The sequence below is a fragment of the Stigmatopora argus genome, chromosome 5 (genome assembly GCF_051989625.1).
Source record: "Stigmatopora argus isolate UIUO_Sarg chromosome 5, RoL_Sarg_1.0, whole genome shotgun sequence".
In the NCBI taxonomy this organism is placed as follows: Eukaryota; Metazoa; Chordata; class Actinopteri; order Syngnathiformes; family Syngnathidae; genus Stigmatopora; species Stigmatopora argus.
The window spans coordinates 11592974-11615300 of NC_135391.1; the positions used below are offsets into that span (position 1 = coordinate 11592974).

Sequence of the window (22327 nt, forward strand, 5' to 3'; positions counted from 1 at the left end):
TCAACATATTAATTAAAACTAATTTATTCGTAAGAGCATTACACAAGGCAACCTTTTTTTCGGAATTTCTTTTTTATTCTTAAAGGTATGAACAAAGACACAAATAAGTTATACTTTTGATATTATTAGTTAGAATTCTATCAGTGTTTGAACATGAATATTTGGCGAGCTAGTACAATGTCCTACTTGGATGGCAACACACACACACACGGATGAAATCATAGGTTCACACAAACACTCTTGAACACACGCATTCATCTGCGTAATACTGAAGGGGAGGTGTTGACGTGTGCACCTTTCCCGTGGTATGGTACTGTATATCATTCCATATAAACTCTTTCAAATATACTTCTGTCAAAATAGCCTTGACCGCGACTATGTACACTACAAAAATAAATTTTCATATAAATAAATTATATGGCATACATTTATCTTTGTAAGGGAATGACAGCATACATACAAAATGGCAGTCAGAATACCCCCCCCCATTTTTCCTTAAAAAAAGTCCTCTAAGAGCTATGATGAGACTTGTAGTGTAAAGGTTTTATACCATCTTTTTCTTATCCTCCTATTTAACATTAGTAAGCACTTTATACAGATCAAAAGAATACGTAATAGTGTTTTTTTTCATCTCATAAAAATCCCTGCATTTGTTATCCACTGGCATATCAACAACAATGACAAAAAACATTTCATATTACAAAAGAAATATAAATATCGCTATTGAGAGTCGAGAACAAACCAACCATGTTTAAAATCCAATAAAATAGTTGCCAGCTATGATTTCCTCCACTACTGCCAATATGACATGGAGAGAAAACAAATAAAATAGTAATAGAATGACCCAGTTCATGCAAGCAGCTGATTGAACAGAGGATAGGAAGAGGTCACACACACACATACACAGAGTAAGATTTGGGCTGTACCATCAGAAATTGAAGGTTTGTTGGCTTCCTTGTGGTGCCAAGTCCAGTTAAATTACAAAAAAAGATGAGGATATAAAATGAAGTTTATGTAGCATATAGCCATTATCAGGCTAGAGGGCTAACTAGCTTATATGTCTGCCTTCAAGGAAGAATAAAGGCTCTGTGAGGAAAGTTGTTGCTACGACTTGAATTACAGTTGAGGGCCTGGGCGGGCCAGCTCGTACAGTATGTAGTGCGAATATTTAGCTTATCCGCAAGGCTAGAAGCAGAGAGGTTTAGTTAGCATCCTCAACGTTTGCTTGGACCCTGTTCCAGAACTTTATGAGGTGGTTGAAGGAAAATACAACAAGAACCTGGGGTCACCCGCCAAGGTTAAACAAGATAAGTGTCTACAATACAGGTGGGGAACATGTGATGCATCCCATCATGCCAATTTAAGGGCAAAACGTGCCAAAGGAACATGCAAATGCTCATAATAGATTATAATAAAATGTATATATATATATATATATATATATATATATATATATATATATATATATATATATATATATATATTTTGCAATTCCACTAGTATGACCGATGATGCAAATTAAGAACACTTTTTGGGTATCGATTTTTTGGTATTTTTAGACATGGATTCATTATATCTTCTTTTACCAGTGTCTCTTGTTTTATTACTTTGTTACGGATTCTTACTACTAGTTGCTACCACTGGGCAATGCAAGACTATAGAAAAGCTTCAGTGGCCCCTGATAGGACTTAAATGTTCCCCACCCTTTTCTACAAGAGGAAACAAACACACTGATAAGAGAAGTGGAGTGCACAACACGTTCAAATGTAAAGGCAGTGACTTGAAAAAGAACAAACAAACAAAAAAACAGCTTCATTTAAAACAAAAGGAAAAATAACTTCATTTCTGCTTATATTAAATAGCACGCATAGCGTGTGCAATTAAAACAGTCATTGTAACAAAAACTACCACAGGTTTGTGATAAAATGTCATCGTTTACACACATACACGCACGCACTCTTGCTCACACACACACACAAACACACGCGTACCTTTGTACAACAATCATTACACACCCACACTTTTTTGCTAGTGAACAAGCCTAACCATATTTTCCCTCATGTTCAAAATGAGCATGATATAAGTTAGTTGGGTTCCTAACACGCCTAACATACGTACACGGAGGGGTGGAAATCACAGAGCCACGATATGGTATTTTACCAATGATATAGAATATTATCACAATATGGAAATATGTCACCAATAGAATCAAGATACCAGATTTTTGCAGAATAGGTGTTGTTCTGAGATACTATTAATATCATGATACATGATCTCTCTAACAATGCTTAGTATCACTATGATATTTTGATAACTTTGTTCAAATAATCACAATCATTTTGCGAAATTGTAGATTCCCAATGATACCATGAGAATTAGAATACTAATAGTATGTAGTAACAAACAAATCACAATGCAGTATTTGAGTGATCTCACTTCCCAAACGCAAGTATTTTTGATGGAAATGTTAATGTGACACAGTGTAAACATGTGCCTGCCTAAGCTTATTTGTAATATGTTGCAGGCAGGGAATTCAAAATGAGTTATTGACCAAAAAAAAGTTGATCAGTTTGAACATTAACTGTCTTTTACTATGGAGTGCAATAATTTGAATATAAATTGAACAGGATTTTCTTTTTGTTTTGTACTCTAAAACTTTTACACAAGACACAATGTCATCAGAGTTGGGGTTTGGAAAATGGCTACAAGCTAATATGTTTTTAAAGAAAGATAAGTATTGTAGAATATAAAACTATCAGTTACCTTTTGGATGTACATGATAAGTAATATTAAAATGGTATTTGTGCACTAAATTATTTAGTGATTTACTTCAGGATAAGTGGTACGGAAAATAAATGAATGAATATTAATTATTGCATAAAGCATTGGAATATCATATCACTTGCTCCGCGATTCCCACCATCAATAAATCACGTCTTTTTTTTTTTAACGACATTTGCATAGTTCAAATTGGTTTAAAATGTTGTGATGGAATCATACACTCACATACAAACACCACACAAATGGCTGCCCCAGTCCGTCAACATGAGGACTTAAATCACTCTCTCCCCTTTCTAAAAACAAACAAAAAAGATAGCTACTTCTTCTGTTCCTATTTACATATGTAGACATCTTTTTAAATATAGATAGAAATATTTTAAGACATTAGGGGGTTACAGTAAGAATGAGCACCATGAGGAAATGGCATTAGGACCATGGGTGAGCCAGGCCAAGCCACGTCATCGGCTTATAGTCCACATCTTTGGCCGTGACATGCACAAAGGGACTGCAAGACAAGAAATTGTCATATTAATATCATATTATTTGAAATATTTTTTTCTGATTAACGACATGTTCTGTATAAATTGGGATACCTCAGCTGGCGCGCCTGCCACTGTCGCCATCAGCTGCCTCAAAGTCCAGATCTTGAAGCTCCATTGCCTCCACCGTGCTTCCTCTGTGACCTGTGTCCGTGGGGACATGGGGGTCCTGGAAAAAGGGCTGGAGATCCTCCTGGCAGTAACCGTCCGAGGTGGTGTACCCCGTGTAAGAGGAGCCGGGGGGATGGACGGCGACTGTGACGGAGGCCGATGCTGTCACCGTGGTGATGGGCTGGCCGTAAGGGTTAGCGTGATGCGGGGGAGCGCGGCCTCGGCGGCTCGCAGAGTGTTCTCTGTGGCCGTGGGCGCCGGCCTGCCTAGAGGTTTGGAAAGCGTCTGTACGCGGGCGGCCAGGGGGTGGGGCCTGCCAATGCTGCTGGTCCTTAGGGTCCCTGTTCCGTGACGGAGCACCGAGCCCAGCTCCAGCATTACAACCCTGAGTCTGTGCAAGAATACAAAATCAAATTTAGTGGTATTTTAATTTAAGCAATAACTCAAATATGTAATTATTATGGAACGTTTGCATACTACAATTACTTCACAAAATACTGTGTAAAATAGGAATTGATTAAACTATTAGAAAAAACTACTATGGAGTTTTCAAAATGTCTTTTGGAATGGAAAAAAAATCATTGAATTTTCTAAAACAATTGATATTCATTCGTTTTCTGTACCGCTTATCCCCCTCGCAAGGGTCGCAGGGGGTGCTGTAGCCTATCCCAGCTAACTACGGGTACCAGGCGGGGGGACACCTTGAATTGGTAGCCAGCCAATTGCAGAGCACAAGGAGACGGACATCCATTCACACTCACACACATACCTAGGGGCAATTTACAGTGTTCAACTGCATGATTTTGGGTATTGTTTAATTTAATAAAATCTGTATTTTTGTTCATTCATACATTTTACATGGTAGAACATTTCGGAGTGACAGTTTTCAAACAGGTCGAAAATTTCGGAGTGAAAGTTTTCAAACAAAGAGTTTTTTGTTTTTACTTTTAAGAACAATGTCAAAAAATAATAATTAAAATGGACATTTCGGGAAACTTTAGTCTTACCGAGGACATATTAGAGGATGGGGGATCGGGCTGTCTGGCTGAGCGCCGGTGTCCCGATCCCACCCTTCTTTCCCCTTCTGGCCTGTTTACTCTTCCTCTACTGGTGTGGAAATGGTACTGCTGTTGTTCTTGGGCTCCAGCTTGGCCCCTGTGCGGGGGCAAGTTGTCGCTCGGCAGCTCCTGGCTGGCACCTGAAGCGCTGCTGTTGAAGCTGTACTCGGAGTCCGACGAATCTGAGGCACCCGAGGTGGCCGAAGCGGTGGGGCGGGGACGGACCGAGAATCGGACTACGTGGGACGGGGACTCTGGAGTGGGTAACCTGCTGCGGCCATCCACTGGCGAGACCTGACATACAGTAAACAAGTCAAATGTATTATTTTGGGCTGGTTTAATGTATCTTCCCCTCACGTTAATTTATTTTATCTTGAATTTTTCTTACCTCAGGATAGGGACCAAAATAGGACAGCAAAACAGGAAGAAGGACTAGTCCGTTAAGAACTCCCAAAACTGTTAAGATGGCCAAGACTGCAAAGAAATACCTGCAAGCACAATCCAAAGATGCTAAATTATGTTCCTAAAGAATAAAATAATTCTTAGTAATAAAAAATAAACATGATAACACAGACAGTACAAACTATTTTTGTCCAAACATTTTGTCATAAGCACAATGTTCTTCCCTAACAAGAACTGTTTATCTTGAAAATATGCCACCCATCTATTGAACCTAAAATTTAAATAAAAACAACTTAACATTGATGTTTATCAATGTTATTTTTTTAGAAGCAAATTAACCTTAAAGTACTGTAGATAAACCTATTTTTTTTAAATGTAGTATTTTAACTTTGGAATATTATATTTGTAGTGTATATAACTACTCCGTTTTCTCTTTCAAAAATGTTTTTTCAAAATCAAAAGAATAAATATATTCAAATGTATGATCTATGATTAGTGAACAGGATCACAAAACAGTAGTCTGCAGCTTTTCTGGTTCTTCTGTACTTCAACATGCATGCAAACGTGTTGGTGCTGATCTGTGACATTACATGCAGTTTATTAAAAATATGAACAAAAAAAAACAATGCCAGATAGCAAAAAAAAATCTCTTTGAAAACTACAGACATTTAGACAAGCCCAACCACAACGAGTACCCATTTTGAAACAAACACCCATATAGTAAATCCTCTTCCACATCCAGGCATGCACTTTGTGTATTTAAAGGAAAACAGTACCTGATGCGTTTTAAGTCCGGCTAAAAGAGGGTTAGTCTTAAAGATATCAAGAAGAGAAAAGAAAGAGAAAGCATAATTAGCCAGTGCTGATTAATGCAAGAAAAATGAGTGGCCTGCAAGGGGTACTGGGATGATTGAGAATAAGAGTCTATACTCTTTTTTGGGTGAGTGTGTGTGTGTGTGTGTGTGTGTGTGGGGTGTATAAGCAAAACATGAAGAAAACAAAGCAAAGAGGAATGTGAAAGGAGGAGGCGACGGGTAAAAGAGGGGTGACGAGGAGGACCTCCCTCTCAAGAGATTGAATGGAGCGAAGGGTATATGTATTAGAAGCCCGAACAATTTAGCGGGCAAGGAAGGAGAAGCCCGCCCACCTGCTCCACCTCTGTGGCCCCCTGTCTTTTATTTCGTTTACTCACTTTCCTCTTACTTCTTTCTGAACTAAGGCCCTGTGAAATTCCCGGGCAAACCACAACCCCCCTCCATGTATAATTAAATCTCCAACGTATCAGAGTAAGAAATACCCTTCACACCCTCTCACGCTACCATCATTAGCTGGTGATCTCTATCAGGAGCACACATGGACCAGGAACAACTTACTCATTTACATATGGAATCAAAATAAAATGATCCATTGGGATACAGGTTAAATTTGTTTTTTTTCCACACCTCTAATGTATGAATAAGGCAGTCAGTCAACTGAATAGCCAGCTATTTTGATAGTCCATGATTTTTTTTTCAGCTTCCCAATACTGAACTATATATTTTTTTCCTAAATGAGGGATATGGTAAACATTTTTGTTTTAATAGGAAAGACACTGAAAATATTGTTTTGTTTTTAATTTTAAATATCATTATTCATTTAATATTTTGAAAAAAAAAGTTTAATAAAAGGTAAATATTCAATGATTCCTTGAGTTTATATAATTTTCCCTTAAATTTACCATTCATTTATTTTACCACAAAACAAAGTCGATACACATCGTGGTGAGACGGACAGATTTCACTGGACTGGAACTTCATTAGTCAACCTCAGGTGGAGAACAAGCTGTGCAAACAAGTGCGACAGTCCTACGACAGTTTGTAAGGACACGTGAAGAAGCCTGTTTATCATTGCGAAAGAGTCAGCGGTGTACACGCCTACAAGCGACAAAACCCACCCTCTTTCCAAAGCGCATGCTTGCGCCTGTCCACGAAATTACTAACACCTGGTTTAATTCTCTTTTATGTTTAGCTTGACTGTAAACTTTACACAGCTTGAAGCCCCCAACCCCCCAAGATCTGTTGACTATGTGCCAAACTACTGCTTGTGAAGTAAGATGAGTTCATTGCCACCATACAGCGCTAGTATTTGAATTTATTGCTTGAAAACCAAAGCTCCCCCCACCCCTGATATAATGACTCACTCATATTTTGAAAAATATCTAAATGGGGTCATTCTTATCTCCAGGAAGTCTTATATGAATAAGTATATGAATAAAATGTTGTGCAAACCCTGCAATCCATTGTAAATACATAATTTGCTTTAATATTTTTGCATATCCATCTCAGACAAAATCAGTTGTTTTACCAAAAGCACTACGTACCACACAATAAATAATAGGTCCACTTTTCGTTAAAAAGATGAGCTTGTCCAGAAAATAGTTGGTCGTTGTTTCCAAAGAAACAAGGGAGATTATTACTGCACGTCCAACTACCATTATGACTGTGGTCCACGCCATGTGTGGTAAAGAATACATCACTAACGGCACGCGGACACACATGGACACTCGTGTCCATGTGCAGCTCACATACCGGGGCCCAGTGCCCCCGCCAAGTTGTTTGGAGTAAAAACATTCACATGGCTGACGAGGGGAAATCAGGGAACCACTCAAAGCAAGAAAATATGAACGGTCCTTGTTGTTGCTGCAACATCTTGGGGCGCTGCTGTGTTTGCTCACACAACAGGAGAACCTTCCAAGGTCCAGAAAGCAGAACACATCACTGGAAGTGAGGAAGGATTGCCCTGTGTGGGTGCAGGCTAGCAGGCACACTATCGTTGACCCTCATGATTACAAGGTCAGAGAGCAGGTTGGGGGAGGAGGGCGGCGTGGATGTATGGGCACATGACTAAAGTTTGCGTGTTTGGGAGTCACATGGATCTTTTCTTAAAGGAGCCAGCTGCCCAAATTACACAGCCAGCCCATGTTGTGGCTTCACGCGACCATATTCCAATGTTAAATTACTCTCTGAGCTCACTGGAAATTTCTCATAATGGTCTCTGGCCGTGTGAATGTATAGAATGGTGCGTGATCTACAGTGTCACTGAAGCTGCAGTCTTTGCAGACTATTCTCATATAGGATACAGACTCACACGCACAAAACCACTGACAGAGCCCCCACAGTGTGTCTGCTTTCTACTTCTCCAGGCTTTCCACAGCTGTGCTCTCAGCCCCCCCACCCAATGGCCTCCCTCTGCACGTCCTATGCTTTTAAATTTCTACCGAGGGCTGTTTAAACTACATTTCAATAGCCAGAAGATTTTTCTACTCTTTCAGCACACCCCCGCCGTTAGTCTTTTCATAGTGCATACCGTTTTTTTTATCCCCTTCATCCTTCTCATGATCGTCACCCTTTTCATCAATTCCCTGGGTTCCAAGAGAACATGACTGGTACGGGACATACAAAAGCCGTGGTACTGCAAAAAAGCGCAACTCACCTGACGTTAACCCCATTGAGAAGTTAGGGTCAAGAGAAAGATGAGGGAACACAAACCCCATAAAGGCCAATATCAAAGCACATAAAATATTCTAATTCAAATTTTTTGGGTCTTCCATAATCATCAAAATTTCAAATGAACCCATAAAAAATGGGACTGTCCGCAGTATGAATTCTGTTTTTACACACGATTCTGTTGCTTTGCTATAATCTGTCATCTTGAGGGTAAATTTCACACAGCCAAAACCATTTGACAAACAGCTCTAAGAATTTGTACCTTTAATCCAGATGCTAACCACATCACAAGACAGGTTTTTCAAACTGTGCCTCTAACAGGGCATGCTACGCTTTTCCTGATCCCACTTCTGACAACATATGTCAATGTCAGAACTTTCTCTGAATTTAGATTTGAACCAGGGTCCCTACAGACAGAATATTCAGTCTCACATACAGACAAAAGCCAGATAAAGGTTGTAAAGTTATGAAGAAAGGGTTGTTTTAACATGTTTTAAAAGACTAAGGATAAAAACTGTGCAATTGAGGAAACTCCAACAATAGGATTAAAAAAAAGTGTTCTTCAGGTAGCTGGAAGAAGAAAAAAGGTTAGAATGGTGAAAAGGAGGGGAAGGAACCCTCATGCATGACCAGCATCTCCGGTAGATTCCAGGGCGACATGCAGGTTGAGGCATGGTCTCTTTGGTTTGCTAACACCACTCAGACCCCGAGAGAGCATTTCAAAGTGTTGCAATCCTGTGATCTTATACTAGCAAGACTAGCATCCATAAGTGTTGACAGGCATTCACCTGACGATGAAGTCAAACTCCGAGCCGGCGAGCATCATAACGCCCAACAACGTGGAGAAGGCACCGTCGAGCACCGGTGCAAACATGTACTCCAGAGCCAGCACTGCCCGCTTGTGACGATCCCCTATGGCTGTCAGGAAGGCCTTCAGCGCGCACACACAGGAAAAAAAAATACTTTAGCTAATTCTTGAGCACCCACCTGGTCAGAGCACCTAGCCAGCCCATATATAGAGTTGATATGCATACCAGGGCCACATGGACAGTGAACTCCACTCCAATGCCCACTGAGGCGATGAGAATGACAACTGGGACGGCGCTCAGCTTGATTCCCATTAGCCCCATGAAGCCAAACAGCTCCACTGTCATGAGAGACAATACCAATACCTGCAGTACACGGAAACAGCAAGGAGGGTGGTTAATACATGGATTTAAGGCAATGCCCTTACACATTCAGCGCATGTACTTTATTTAGGTGGACCTTTCTAAACTGCTTTGTGCTTAGGCAGCAGAATGTGGCACAGTTAATAGTACCAGCACATGTGGGAGGGGTATATTTGTCTTTATGGAGGCCACTGAGAAGACAGGGACAGAAGCATGGAGTAAATGCCATTATCAGGTGATAGGTGTCAGGTTACATGGGGCCCAAATCCTTTGAGGATACCAGGCTAGTAAGGGGAAGAGTGTGTGCATGTGTGGATATAAATATTAAGCAAGAACAGACAAGGAGGTGGATGAATGTACTATGTATAATCATTTGGACACTGCCCGTTTGCGTGAGGCGAGCCAGTGGGTTCCTGCAGCTCCGGTGCAGTCAGAGATGCGAGCATCAAAAAGAGCCCGATATGCCACACAAGCCATGCTTTCCCCACTCTAACTCTACAACAACTACACTTTCGGCTTGTCCAGTGAGTCGCCGCCACAGCGAATCAAATTTTCCACTTAATCTGTCTTTTGCATCATCCTACCCTTCACCCACCACTTTCATGTCCTTCCTCACTACATCTATGTATCTACTCCTAGGTTGACCTCTAAGCCTGTTCCCTGGCAGTCCCACCCTCAACATCCTTCTACCAATATAGTAGTCCTTATCACTCCTCTGCATATGTCCAAACCATTGATGTCTAATCTCTTTGACCTCGTCTCCAAAACGTCTAACCTTCAATGTGCCTCTTATTGTCTCATTTCTAATCCAATCCAACCTGGTCACTCCTAAGGAAAACCTCAGCATCTTAATCTGTGCTACTTCTAGCCCCGCCTCCCGTCTTTTCCTCAGAGGTAGTTTCTAGGCCATACATCATGGCTGGCCTCATCACTGTTCTGTGTACACCTTTCCCTTTATTGTCGCTCTCGCATAACCTGATACTTTCCTCCAGCTGTTCCAGCATGCTTGCACAAGATTCTTCACTTCCTTTCCACATTCTCCATCAATTTGCACTGTTGACCCTGGGTACTTGAAGTCCTTTACCTTCATAACGTCTACTCCTTGTCACTTCACTGTTCCCCCTTGGATCTTCTCATTTACACACATCCAAACCCTTCATAGTGTAATTTGCTAAAACAGTTTATCAAGATTGAATAATATTTTTTTAATGATCTCAACTGCCTTCAAAGTGTATTGAACGTCTCATCATGCGGCACACACAGTGTGTGCAGTACTCACAATGATACCAGCGGTCCATGGGTTGAGTAGGAAGAGTGCGCAAACCAGGAAGGTGCAAGCAAGCACCACACTGATGGAGAGAAGGAGCCAGTGGCGAAGACTGACATACTGCTCCCAAAAGAGGAAAGGGTAGCCGTTGGGATAGGAGGGAAGACCCTGCCGACTGTAGTTGCTGCATATAGCCCGAACACTTTCGATGGCCTCGACGAACTGCGGTGTCTCCCGGAGCCCGTTGAGGTAGAAGGGGAACTGTGCATATTCGATGGGCTCGGCAGCAGGGACTAAAGAACAGATCAAGCAACAACAACAACGTTAACCCTGAAATGCATATTTAACGAAAATTCTGCAAATGCTGAAGTGCTGAACCTGGACTGAAAAGATATACCGTTCCTTGATTAATACAATTTCTCAACTGTAATACATTTGCAATACTGAAGAAAATGAGTGTGCCAATAACCAGAAGGTGACCTGCCACAGCCCAAAAGCATGCTTCGTAGGCTGATTGAATGCTCAAAGCTGTTGCTATGGGAGAGTGTGTGCATGTGTGGTTGTTAATCTCCTTGTGCCCTCTGATTGGCGGGCAAATAATTCAGGGTGTACCTCGTCTATTCTTCGTTGTTGGCTGGGATAGTCTCCAGCACCCCAGCGACCCTCAAAGATGTTTGGCTCGGATAACGAATGATTGAATTACTGAAAGTTAATCTCTATTAGTCTCTCCTGATGTCTTTTTGAGAACACACGTGCTAACCACTCGAGCCGCCGGGCTGCCTTATTATTAAAATATAAACCATAAATGATTCCTGTTAAAATGGTCGGAAATTAGCAGATTACTTTGCACAACATATTCTGGGCCTGCCATGTCATGAATTCAATGTAAAATAGATAATTTTTCATCCCAAGTCCAGTGTAATCGCAACTTCACAATCAGTGTATTTACCACGCCCTAAAAGTACACGAAAACAGAGTACTAATAACACACAACATATGAATTCAAATCACAGGGTGACAACAAACATTAGCACAAGTAAATTAAATAGCATGTGTTGGACAGGAAACAGGGTGTAGTAGTTTTTATGTATGACGCGTCCCTTGCATGTGCATGGATTGTAGCATTCACCGCGGCCACCATCATGATGACCTCAGCTAACAGCAAATTGCCAAACTAAATCAGGGCTAATGGGTAGACAACAAAAAACCACGAGGAGTAAACACAGTTCCCATGCAAGGAATCTGAAGTAAAATTATAGTATTTTGTTTACTAGTTTAGATTGGAAATACTTGACTGAGGGTGATATTAGTACAATTTTATTATATATATATATATATATATATATATATATATATATATATATATATATATATATATATATACACATATATATATACACACACATATATATATATATATATATATATATATATATATATATATATATATATATATATATATATATATATATATATATGTATTTGCATATGTATATAATATTTATTTTTATTTTTTTTACTTACTGCTGAGGCGTGTTTCGGGCATTGAATCGGTGGGGTCGTGAAGCCACTCGGGAGGATGTGGACGAATGTTGGCCTGCGAAGCAGCATAGGCCACTGGGTCGTTGCTGACCCAAGCGGTCAGGTAGATGTAAAAAGCCCCAGGGTTTATGATTCCGTCGGCATCCACAAGCCTGTGACGGGTCAGCTGACAAAACAGGTAAGGCAATTGAGTCCTGTGTTTGACAGACATTAATTTATACTTTGGTATTGATTTATTTGAAATTCTAGTTTAACTTGGACATGAAATATATCGAAGCAAGAAGACATGCTGAAATGCTAAATTGAATAGGCTAAGTGAGTGTGACCACAGAAATGCATATTTAAGCACATGTAAGAGGGAAAGAGAACAGGAGACATTTTGAAATAAGACTCAAATATTATATTACAGTTTCCAACAAAATAAAAAGCATGATGATGCTTATATTTTGCTTAGCAATGAACTCCACAGCTGTTTTTTCTTTTATTATATACGTGTGCACAGCTATAATTACAGTAATATATTGATTCTTTCTTAGAATAATTTTTTTTTTTAGAATTTTAAGGAAACAAAAAATAAGCATTTGATATTTTTTTATATTTATATGTTTGTAAAAATATGGTATTTTAAGAGGGTGGTGCTATGCTATCATGGTAGATAAGGGAGACATGGTTCTTGTTTTTAATAACGGATTCTGTTGAATTAAGTTGACCAAAAATGGTGGCTTTAAAATGTGGCCTCCCATGTGGAGGTAAAGAAGTATAACCTTGCATTAAGAGTTTGAAGCTTTACTATACATTGCGCTGCCACTCTCCATTCACTCAGCCATAAATTCCTTCTTCTAGGGAGGAAGGGAAAAGTCCAGGGGGTGAAGCCGTACTAATGGGCTTAGTTAGATTTTCTCTTTTTCGTGATGTTAGAAAAAAATGCTTGAGTTAGCGTAACAATAAAAAAATTGGCTGGAGTCCCTGAGCCCGTCTGTGTGTAGTTAACCTGGTTGTTAACACTGAAGGAAATGCCACCCAGCAAATGGAGGAGAGCAATAAAAATAACAGGACATCTGTACAAATGTTGCTTGCACTTGAGTCTCTTGACCTCCTACTCACAATGCCCGGCGTCATGGATAAATGAAACTCTTGATAGAGTCACTCCATAGTAAAAACAAAACAAATACACACCAAAAAAGAGCTATGGGCTCTCTAGTTGAACAGAAATGCAAAAGTGAAGCATGCAGGAAACGGAAAGGAGAGGGATTCTGCAGGGGTTTTGTGGAACTGGACAGCGGGAAATAAAGAATTTCTCCAATTTATCTGGGGAAAGACACTGGTTAAGTATGTGACGTCAGATGGAAGTAACATTATACCTAACGCAGGCATTAAACTGCATACAACACAAAAACATGCGAGGAGGTTATGAAAAGAGGTAACATTACATTGTATTGACTTCATGGTTTGGAGATATTTTTTCTTCATTCAATTATTCCAATACCAATGAGTAAATATAAGCGGTTTACGGAACTCATTGTTTTGACAGCCCCTTCTCTCCTCACATTTTTATTGCTGAACGAACTTGAAGAGTTCTGAACTGTAGACTTCCAAACAAAGGACTACCACAGAAGAGATGTTAATCCCACTCTTTGCTTGTATCCGGACCACCCGCTGAGACCAGAGCTAGTGTCATTTCCTTTCCAGTTCTGAATTGGATGTAAGCTTATTTGAAAAGGTAGTAGCTCAGCAGCATCTTAAATAATGATGACTTTCGAAGTTGAAGCTTTTCTAGCGAAAAATACAAACCTCTTAACTCCACTTACAAGGAATGAACTGCAACTTGCCCAATAACAATAATTTACCACATAGAAAATAATAAAAATAATTGAGTATTATCTATTGATAATACATAAGGGATACATAAGGATTTTTAACAACTTGAAACATTTTCCAAGTGCTCTAATAAAATGTCCGAGGCATGTTTTTTTGTGAAAATACGCCAAGGGACAAGCATTGTAGGAAATCTATATTTGTGGTTTTGCTCATAAAGGCCCAATTTTAACAAAAACAGCAACTGCATACTTCTTAGCAAGTTAGTTTTTTACTACCATTTGTCTGTTAAAAACAAATAATAATAAAATAAATAACTTTCAAAATCTGCCAAAATAGTCAGATTGGATCTGCATAATGTTGAATAAATATGACACTCTGATCACTGAGATCGATGTCAAAACTTTTACAATATCTGATCTTAAAATCGCCCATCCCTAAAACATCTGTAAAAAGAAGCTAAATGCAATCATGCAATATTATGTCCTTTGAACTAGAGAATATATGATATCTATTCACTCCAATAGGTTATGGTTAAGGTTTCACGCACCAGCTTCTTTGTGTGATGCCTTGGAATCCCAGAGAAAGTGTTAAGCTGACAGGCCGCATGCTACGGGGAGATATCCCGCTGTCGAAAACCCTCACGCACGTTCATCCATCACACGCTAACACTCAGCAAGAGTTAATAGGTTTTTCAGAAGGCGGGCCGAGGGTCCCGGCGAGAGCTTTAAATTCCTCAGCTAGGTAAAGTCATCACAAAGCGCGAGACGATGAGGGAAGACAGACAGGGAGGGGTGAAAGGGGGGGTGCAAGATTGCAAGGTGGGCGTTGTTTCTCTTGCAAAATCGTAACCAAAGATGGACGGGCAGCTGCATCTTACAGGATGCCTGAAACTTACCAGGTTGAAGTTGATGGGCTTGTCTCTGCGCCCCGTTTGTACCAGGAGCTTGTAAGCCAGCACTCCGTCATCAGAGCCATTCCTGTAGCTGTTCAGAGTGATGCGACCGGCCTCCCAGTCCTTGTCGAATGCCTGCTGCAGACCTGTGCGAGCACACACACAACTCAACTCCAGAAACTCAAACTGTACCCTTGACTAATAAGATTGGCTGATTTAATACGATAACTGGCCCTGAACCACCTTGGGAAATGCTGAAAATGTTGTGTTTTTTTATTCATAGCGACCATTAGGTGGAAATATCAAGAACATGTGTCTCCTTCTCTTCATCCATATGTGCCTGTGCCGCGCTCTCCCAACACTCACACTGGGAGCCGTCTGCGGGAGATGTTGTTTTGGGTCTCGTTCCTCGGGCCTGTCTGGCTCCAATTTGTCCCACCATTGCACATGGTAATATCACACACACAAGCTCTCTCTGTGTGGCTCACGCACATACACGCAAGCATGCACACTTTGCATAAGGTGTTCTCAGGACAAAGTCAGAGAGTGTATGTCCCTGTCCGTCGTGACTTAAGAGAATTTAGGGTATTGCTTTTTTTGGCCGTCAAAAACGACCTCACTAGACAACGGAATGCTTGCGTGTACCTCAATAGAACTCTTATTAGCAAAAAAACAAACTTGGTATTGAATGATTAATTGAAACAGGTGAAATAAAAGTTTTACGAATATAATGTTTGCCAATTTTACTAAAAGATATTTTTGATTTGGAGAAAAATATACTGGTTTGGCTGATTTGAGATCTAATTGCCGTAAATGTGTCCCCTGAACTGAAATGAGTTTGATTTCCCTGCACTAGAGGAAGCCCACCATAAGACGTATTGAGAATAACAAATTATTTTTCGTGTTGTTGAAAAAGTGCCACCTGCATCACTGACTTTATCAGAAATGGATGAAGAAAAGTAAACTCCTCTCTCATATCAAGACTACCTTGCAGCCAGTCCCTGAAGTGATGAAGCCACATGGGGGGCAGCAGACCATTGTCCTCCTTCAGCACGTAGCGAACGGAGTGAAACCTCCGGTGCAGTTGTTGCAACAGCGGCTGCTTGTGAGCATAGTCGGCCCGCTGCGTCACGACGTACATGTTGTAGAAGGAGAAGAACTTGAACTGTGCACCAATGAAGTCGTACTCGCTGGTATCCCGTGGCACGATGTCGGTCAGCTCCAGGCCGTCCCGTACCTGGGTGGTGCCATACAGGCTTACCCCCAGTAGGCAGAGGAAAAGCGAGATAACCACCATCTACAAGAAGAAGGATATGGAGAAAGAAACATTTCATTGATGACTGAACCTTAGATTAGTGTTTATGTTTACCTTAATGACACACCAACAACTGTTTAGGCTTCATGGCACCCCCCAAATATAGGGCTTTGTAAACTTTTTTCCCCATTCAGATTTTACCTTCTGCATCACTGTAATATAACAATTTCGCACCCCCTCCCCCAATCTCCATGCTTTTATTCCATTGATGAAAAATATAGTGGGATTCTTAATGTTCCCCACATTTTTAACAAAAAATACTTTGAAACTGAGAGCAAAGCACAAAGATGATTGGACAACTGTGCATGTGTCTGAAAATTGTGAAGTTTTGGTCAAATGTATTGAATTTTAGACCTGTAAGTCACAAATATCACACAATAACTGCAGTTTGCCACAATGTAAAAAAGGCACAGCCGATGGTATGGGGGGGCTCTTATGGGACAGTGAACCCTACCACACCCCCACTCTAGTTGATGCATTTATGTATAGAGTAAACGTCTGTTTACGTCTAACCTGCAAGTTTTGTAAATTTTTCGACAGCACTAATGGTTAGCGGTTTTAAGATCTACCATGCCTCTCTAGTCTTAAATCTGCAACCTCATTGAGGGCAATTGCTGTGGAAAATGGATAGGTGGGTTGGATATGCCTATTAACTGAGAAACAGAAATCATACTAAATGTCTTGTGTTTTTGTTCTTGGAGGAGTCAAAATGCATTCAGTGGGAACAAGTCACTACACATTTCCTGAGCAAAGTGCTTGCATCCTTCAACATTTATTTGTGGTTCCTTCTTTTCCTTTTAAAGAGGTTTGGATAAGCTCGTATACAAAGCCTATGATCATCTAACCATGTGTTGCCAGATTGGTCTGATAATCATGGATCAAAGAGCACAGATGTAATAAACTGGAATGCTCCTTCTTGCCACTTGGCTGCAAAGAAAGGATTGCGCATGAAATAATTTGCTTAAGTGGAGAAATGTTTGACAGCACGATGAAAAGACAAAGAAAAGGTTTTGTAATGATGTCAAGTACAGGCCACCATATGATTTGAGTTGTGCGAGTATTTAGAGAGGGCCGGCCACCCACTAGAGTGAGGTCAGACTGTGTGTGATTCAGATAGGACATGACTCCAGATTTCCTCCTACTCTCGCATGAGCCCTGGTGACTAACACTCTTCATTCAAACTCCCACACACTTGCACAGAAGCCACACTGCTCTGCTCACCTTGGTGGTGGACTGCAGCAGGAACGGAGCATAGTGCCTCTCAGCAAAAGAAGCCAGTGTCCATCGGGTACAGGGAGGCTCCATGCACCTCGCGCCAAATGAGCCCTCCCCATACTGAGAGAGCAAGTCCCGGGTGGAGCTGTTGTTCTCTGGGCTCTGGTTGCTTCCTGAAGCAGGATCCGTCTGAGGAACTGCACCTGAAGCAGCAGCTGGAGCACCGGTATGACGATATTGAGATGTCCGGTGACTCCGCCGCCCGCTGTTGTTGTTATTATTGTTGTAATAGTCGCCATGTGGGTTGCTCCGGTCAGGCGGCTGAACTGGCTGCACGGAGATCTGAGACCGGGGCTCGGCCGTGGTATAGAAAGCTTGCGTACGGGGGTCGTATTCGGTCCGGAGCTGCACCGTGGACTGCATGGTGATCTGGGTCTGCTGGGCAAAGCTGTGGCTGCTATAAGAGGGCGGCGGGCTGTAGCTGGGTGGAGGCGTGCAGTAGGATGGCAGCGCCGCGTTGTAGGATGGCGGAGGACTGTAGTGACTCCCAACTGATCCGTCGAGGTAAGCCTGAGGTTCCATTTGGATCACGCGGTTGGCACATGGGCTGCAAAGACAAACATAATAAAATAAACTCTGGACCTCTATATATATTTTATCATGTTAGTATTCTGTGTAAACAAAGCAGACACAGAATGGGGGGGACAAATAAAAGTCTTTTTTTCCCTCTTTCAACTTTTTCAGTAGCATGGCAAACCTTTTTCTTTTTAAACTTGCACAGATTTTTCTGTTCATTCATTTATTTATTGCTGTTCTATATAAAATAAAATAAAAACAGATGCAGGAGATAGTTTTAAAGTTGACCCAATTGCTTTTGGAGTTAGTATCAGTAGTAATATATTTAACATTGGCTGCAATAAAGGAAGAAATGTTTTGAAATCCAAAAATATGGGATAAATTTCCCGACACGGGTTGTGTTTGATATGTTTGGTTCTGCTGATTCAGCCTTTCACACATGCGAGCATCAACTACCCCAGGGCAGCAGAGAATGTTTAAGAAATGAAAAAAACAAACAAACAAAAACAGCAAGAAAATGTTTGGGTGCCCACTGTATACTTGAATGACAGATCAATAGGAACAAACATTTGTTTACCCGAATCTCTTTTTATCTCAGAAAGAGCTGTATGAATAAAATTTGACCTTTTTGATCAAGCTCTTGAACTGACTCTCATGAAATTATACAGGATTTAGGATTGGATTCACCAAAAAGTAAGGGGCTGAAATCCAACCAGTGAATTTAACCATGCGTGTGTGCGTGCGTGTATGCTGTGAAAATCTGGTACTGTGCCAAAAAACATGGCCAGACTGGCATGGCTCACAAACAACAACTAAAGTACACTATTAGAGGGGACAGGACAACTTGGGAAGTCATTTAAGAGGGGAAGCTGTAAACTGCCATAATCACTATTACATCACAAACTGAGTTCATTCTGTGGTTGCAACCATACCTGTAAAAACAGCAGAAAATGTCGAAGCGCCTGTCTTCTCGTCGATACAGGTCCATGCTGAGGATGGCGGGAAAGATGAGCAGGACCATGGCAAAGTTAAACACCACCACCACTGCAGCCTGCCAGAAATGCAAACATCTCTAGTATAGATTATTTTTTTCTTTTTCTTTTTTTCTTTCTTAAATGGCGATTTGTTTAAAATTTGGTCCGACGTGACATAAATTTCAGGATCGCTTATTCATTGCACATTTTTGTGCACTAAACCAGAATAGTTTGATGAAATTGAGTTGGTAAAAATATTAGCGACAGTGATAAGAATGATACAAGCAAACTAACACAAACTATGACCATAAAAAGAAACTCAAGGTCTATTGGCCACATCTGTCTTTAATTATATATACACAAAGTATACTTTCTGTTCTAAATAAATACTACAAAGTTAAAAGTGAATCATTAGTTCTATCAGGCATTCATTATCAGCACCACTTATACACAATAGGGCCGCAGTAAACGCCAAGATAACAACATTTTATATTTCCATAGATATGATGAAATAGAATGGTTGAAACTAGATTTCATATTTCACAAATCTATGGATTTTGCCTTTGAGTCCATTCTTCAACGATACCCTGATAACTTCCAAAAAGGCTTCAACTCTAATAAAATTTTAGTTTCAATTCAAGATTTAAAATCAGTTAATGGCTAAGAACAAGTGTGTAAAGGGAAACAAATGGACATTTAGTGTCCCTTTCAAGACTAAAACTCTTAAATATGCAGAGCAAAATGTATGAGTGTGGAACACTAGCAGAGTTGAGGTTGAGCATATGCAGCGCGGGAGGAGAAAGATGGGAGGAGTTGAATTTAGCTGGGGCGCTGCCCAGAGCGTAATCTGGAACTTGCATGTTTGCCAGACCGCTGCACACAGACACACAAACACACCCTGAAAGACACACAGTCCTGTGTGTATGTGTGTACGTGTCTGTGTCGGACCACCCAGGAGTGGAGAGGCCTTAGGTGAAAAGCAGGGAATGCTTGTGCGCGCATATCCGCAAATTTGGAAAACATGAAAAACTGCCTCTCAAAGACATACGTATCTGTGCCCTCCCCCTCATTCCTCAGCTCACTCTGCAGTCAGGAATAATGTTAGAGACAACAAGAGACAGCGTGCAAAAACAATTCATTCTCAATTGGCCCACTAATGTTCAGACTGATCCCCAATGACTCCAAACACACAAAGGCACATGAATACACACACTCACACAGATGGTGACCGCTCGCTGACCTCCGTTTGGGAAGATTTACCATAACATCTGTCCTCCACACAAGAACGTGTGTGTTCCACTGTGCATCTTTGTGTCTTTATCTGGACACAATTGCTTGCCCTTTAGTGACATGAGGTGGGAAACTGATGAAGACAGGAAGCAGGAAGAGCTTCTTGCTGATAAAGGTACAGACTCTCCAGACATAAAAAATATTTAGACACCGGGGACCTGTTTGGGAAGACAAATTCTGCCAGATATCCGTGTGTGTCTGTAGGAATTTTTTGTTACACCAACCTGAAGAACACTGGCGATGTCAGAGCTCTATTAAAAAGATGTTTCTATTAGGTTGGTCTAAATATGTATGCTGCTTTTCCACAGCATGGTATACTCCTAACCGACTCAGGTAGTCTGCTTTCAAAATGCAGGATGCCACAAATAGATGAACTTAAAGTAATTGCATGTGATTTCAAATTTCAATTTGATGTGTAAAAAGGAGACATTAATTTATCACAAGTTCCTAAGGTATCAACTTCACACATTTTTAAAACCACGTCTTTTTAAATACAAAGCCTTTTTTGGGAGGGGCAAAGATATATCACATCCATCCATTTTCCTCACAAGGGTTGCAAGGGTATGCACTAAAAACAAAATCCCTGAATTGCTTGCCAGCCACGCTGACCCGGTAGGTACTCCAAAAACAATTTCTGATTTTGCCAAACGTGACAAACAATGCCAGGCCAAGATGGTAGAGTGAAAAAAAAGTCCAAGGGAATAAAAATTTGCCGTAGTGCTGGCAGAGGGATGAGCTCCACAACACAGGATGTACATTTGCGTTCACGAGGAAGCATGCGTGAGAATGCATGTTTTGTGCATCAATGTGTCGTAGGCGTGTGCTGGTAAACGCATGTGTGAGCTTTCAATGAAGCTGCATGTATCAGGCCCATGGGGTAAATGGATCATGTTTGACAGGATGGCTGTACGAAAGGCATCCATCCACACATGCTAATACTCTGGTGCAATCTGGCATCTGCATTTGTGTGTGTGTGTGTGTGTGTTTGTGTGTGTGTGTGTGTTACATGGACAAAATGGCGACACAGAGAGATCACTATTTGCAATACTACACCATTAAAGACAACAACATCTGTTTCAATTTCAAATGAATGAACACCAACATTGAGTGTATTCTTATCATTACCTCAAGATAATTCATTGTTTTTGTGCAATCTATACAACAAAATGAAAATTAAACATTTTGATACGTATCAGCTTATTAATATAAGTTCAACACAGTGTTGCTCAAGGCTTAATCAGCAGTAGTAGCAATCATGAAAAAATAGCACTTTAGGACGCATTTTTGTGAACTTAATCTAAGGAAGGAGTTGTTCCACATTTTTCTTCAATGAGACACCGTGCGACAAGTTGAAATTGAACCCTGTGGACACCTTCGGGGCAAACCTGTGACGAGACCCTTCATCCTATCTCATCATAAAATTCCACTCAATGAAAGATGAACAATTACCAAACAAGACTAGTTAATTTCCACCAAAGAGCAAAATGATTTAACCTCTACACAATATAAATAGTGAAACCCTTCACGCTGCTATGACAGATGACCCGTTTTGTCCCACTTTTCATTGTTCTGGTAACTTCTATAATTTGTGACGGATGCAGTAGTCAGAGCACCCTCGCCGAATGATGCCCGCCCCCATCTTTACACGCAAACTGTACACACACCGACACACGCACAGCTAGACAATTGCGTTTCACTGCTTTCTAAACCTCCCACAGCACTTTTACAAACCTAAGAATTACACAAACACACACGTACGCACACAGAAAGATTCGGTTACATGGATCTCATCCATAATCTGGAGAGACCTCAGACCCACCACGACGGGAGGTAGGTTTCAGTTTAAATACACACTTTTCACAGGCATACACTTGCATACTTACTATACATTGT

The 22327-nt window shown here is 40.8% G+C and overlaps 1 protein-coding gene across 2 annotated transcripts in view; it reads right to left on the reverse strand.

Annotated features, from left to right (window-relative positions):
* Positions 1-59: 59 nt before the first annotated feature.
* The window catches only part of ptch1 (patched 1), a 52232-nt gene continuing 29964 nt past the window's right edge, over positions 60-22327 (reverse strand). Inside the window, exons 13-24 of one of the 2 annotated variants that reach the window (XM_077600739.1) lie at positions 19103-19221; positions 17601-18201; positions 16052-16361; positions 15068-15210; positions 12337-12520; positions 10825-11105; positions 9411-9548; positions 9165-9307; positions 4878-4977; positions 4439-4783; positions 3375-3822; positions 60-3286 (exon numbers count right to left, since the gene is read on the reverse strand). In XM_077600739.1, coding sequence (XP_077456865.1) covers positions 3376-3822; positions 4439-4783; positions 4878-4977; positions 9165-9307; positions 9411-9548; positions 10825-11105; positions 12337-12520; positions 15068-15210; positions 16052-16361; positions 17601-18201; positions 19103-19221 — 2811 coding nt within the window. In that variant the 3' untranslated portion in view covers positions 60-3286; position 3375. Of the gene's footprint in view, positions 3287-3374; positions 3823-4438; positions 4784-4877; positions 4978-5667; positions 5704-9164; positions 9308-9410; positions 9549-10824; positions 11106-12336; positions 12521-15067; positions 15211-16051; positions 16362-17600; positions 18202-19102; positions 19222-22327 lie in introns of those variants that run through there. The other variant, XR_013300274.1, reaches the window with a different exon arrangement.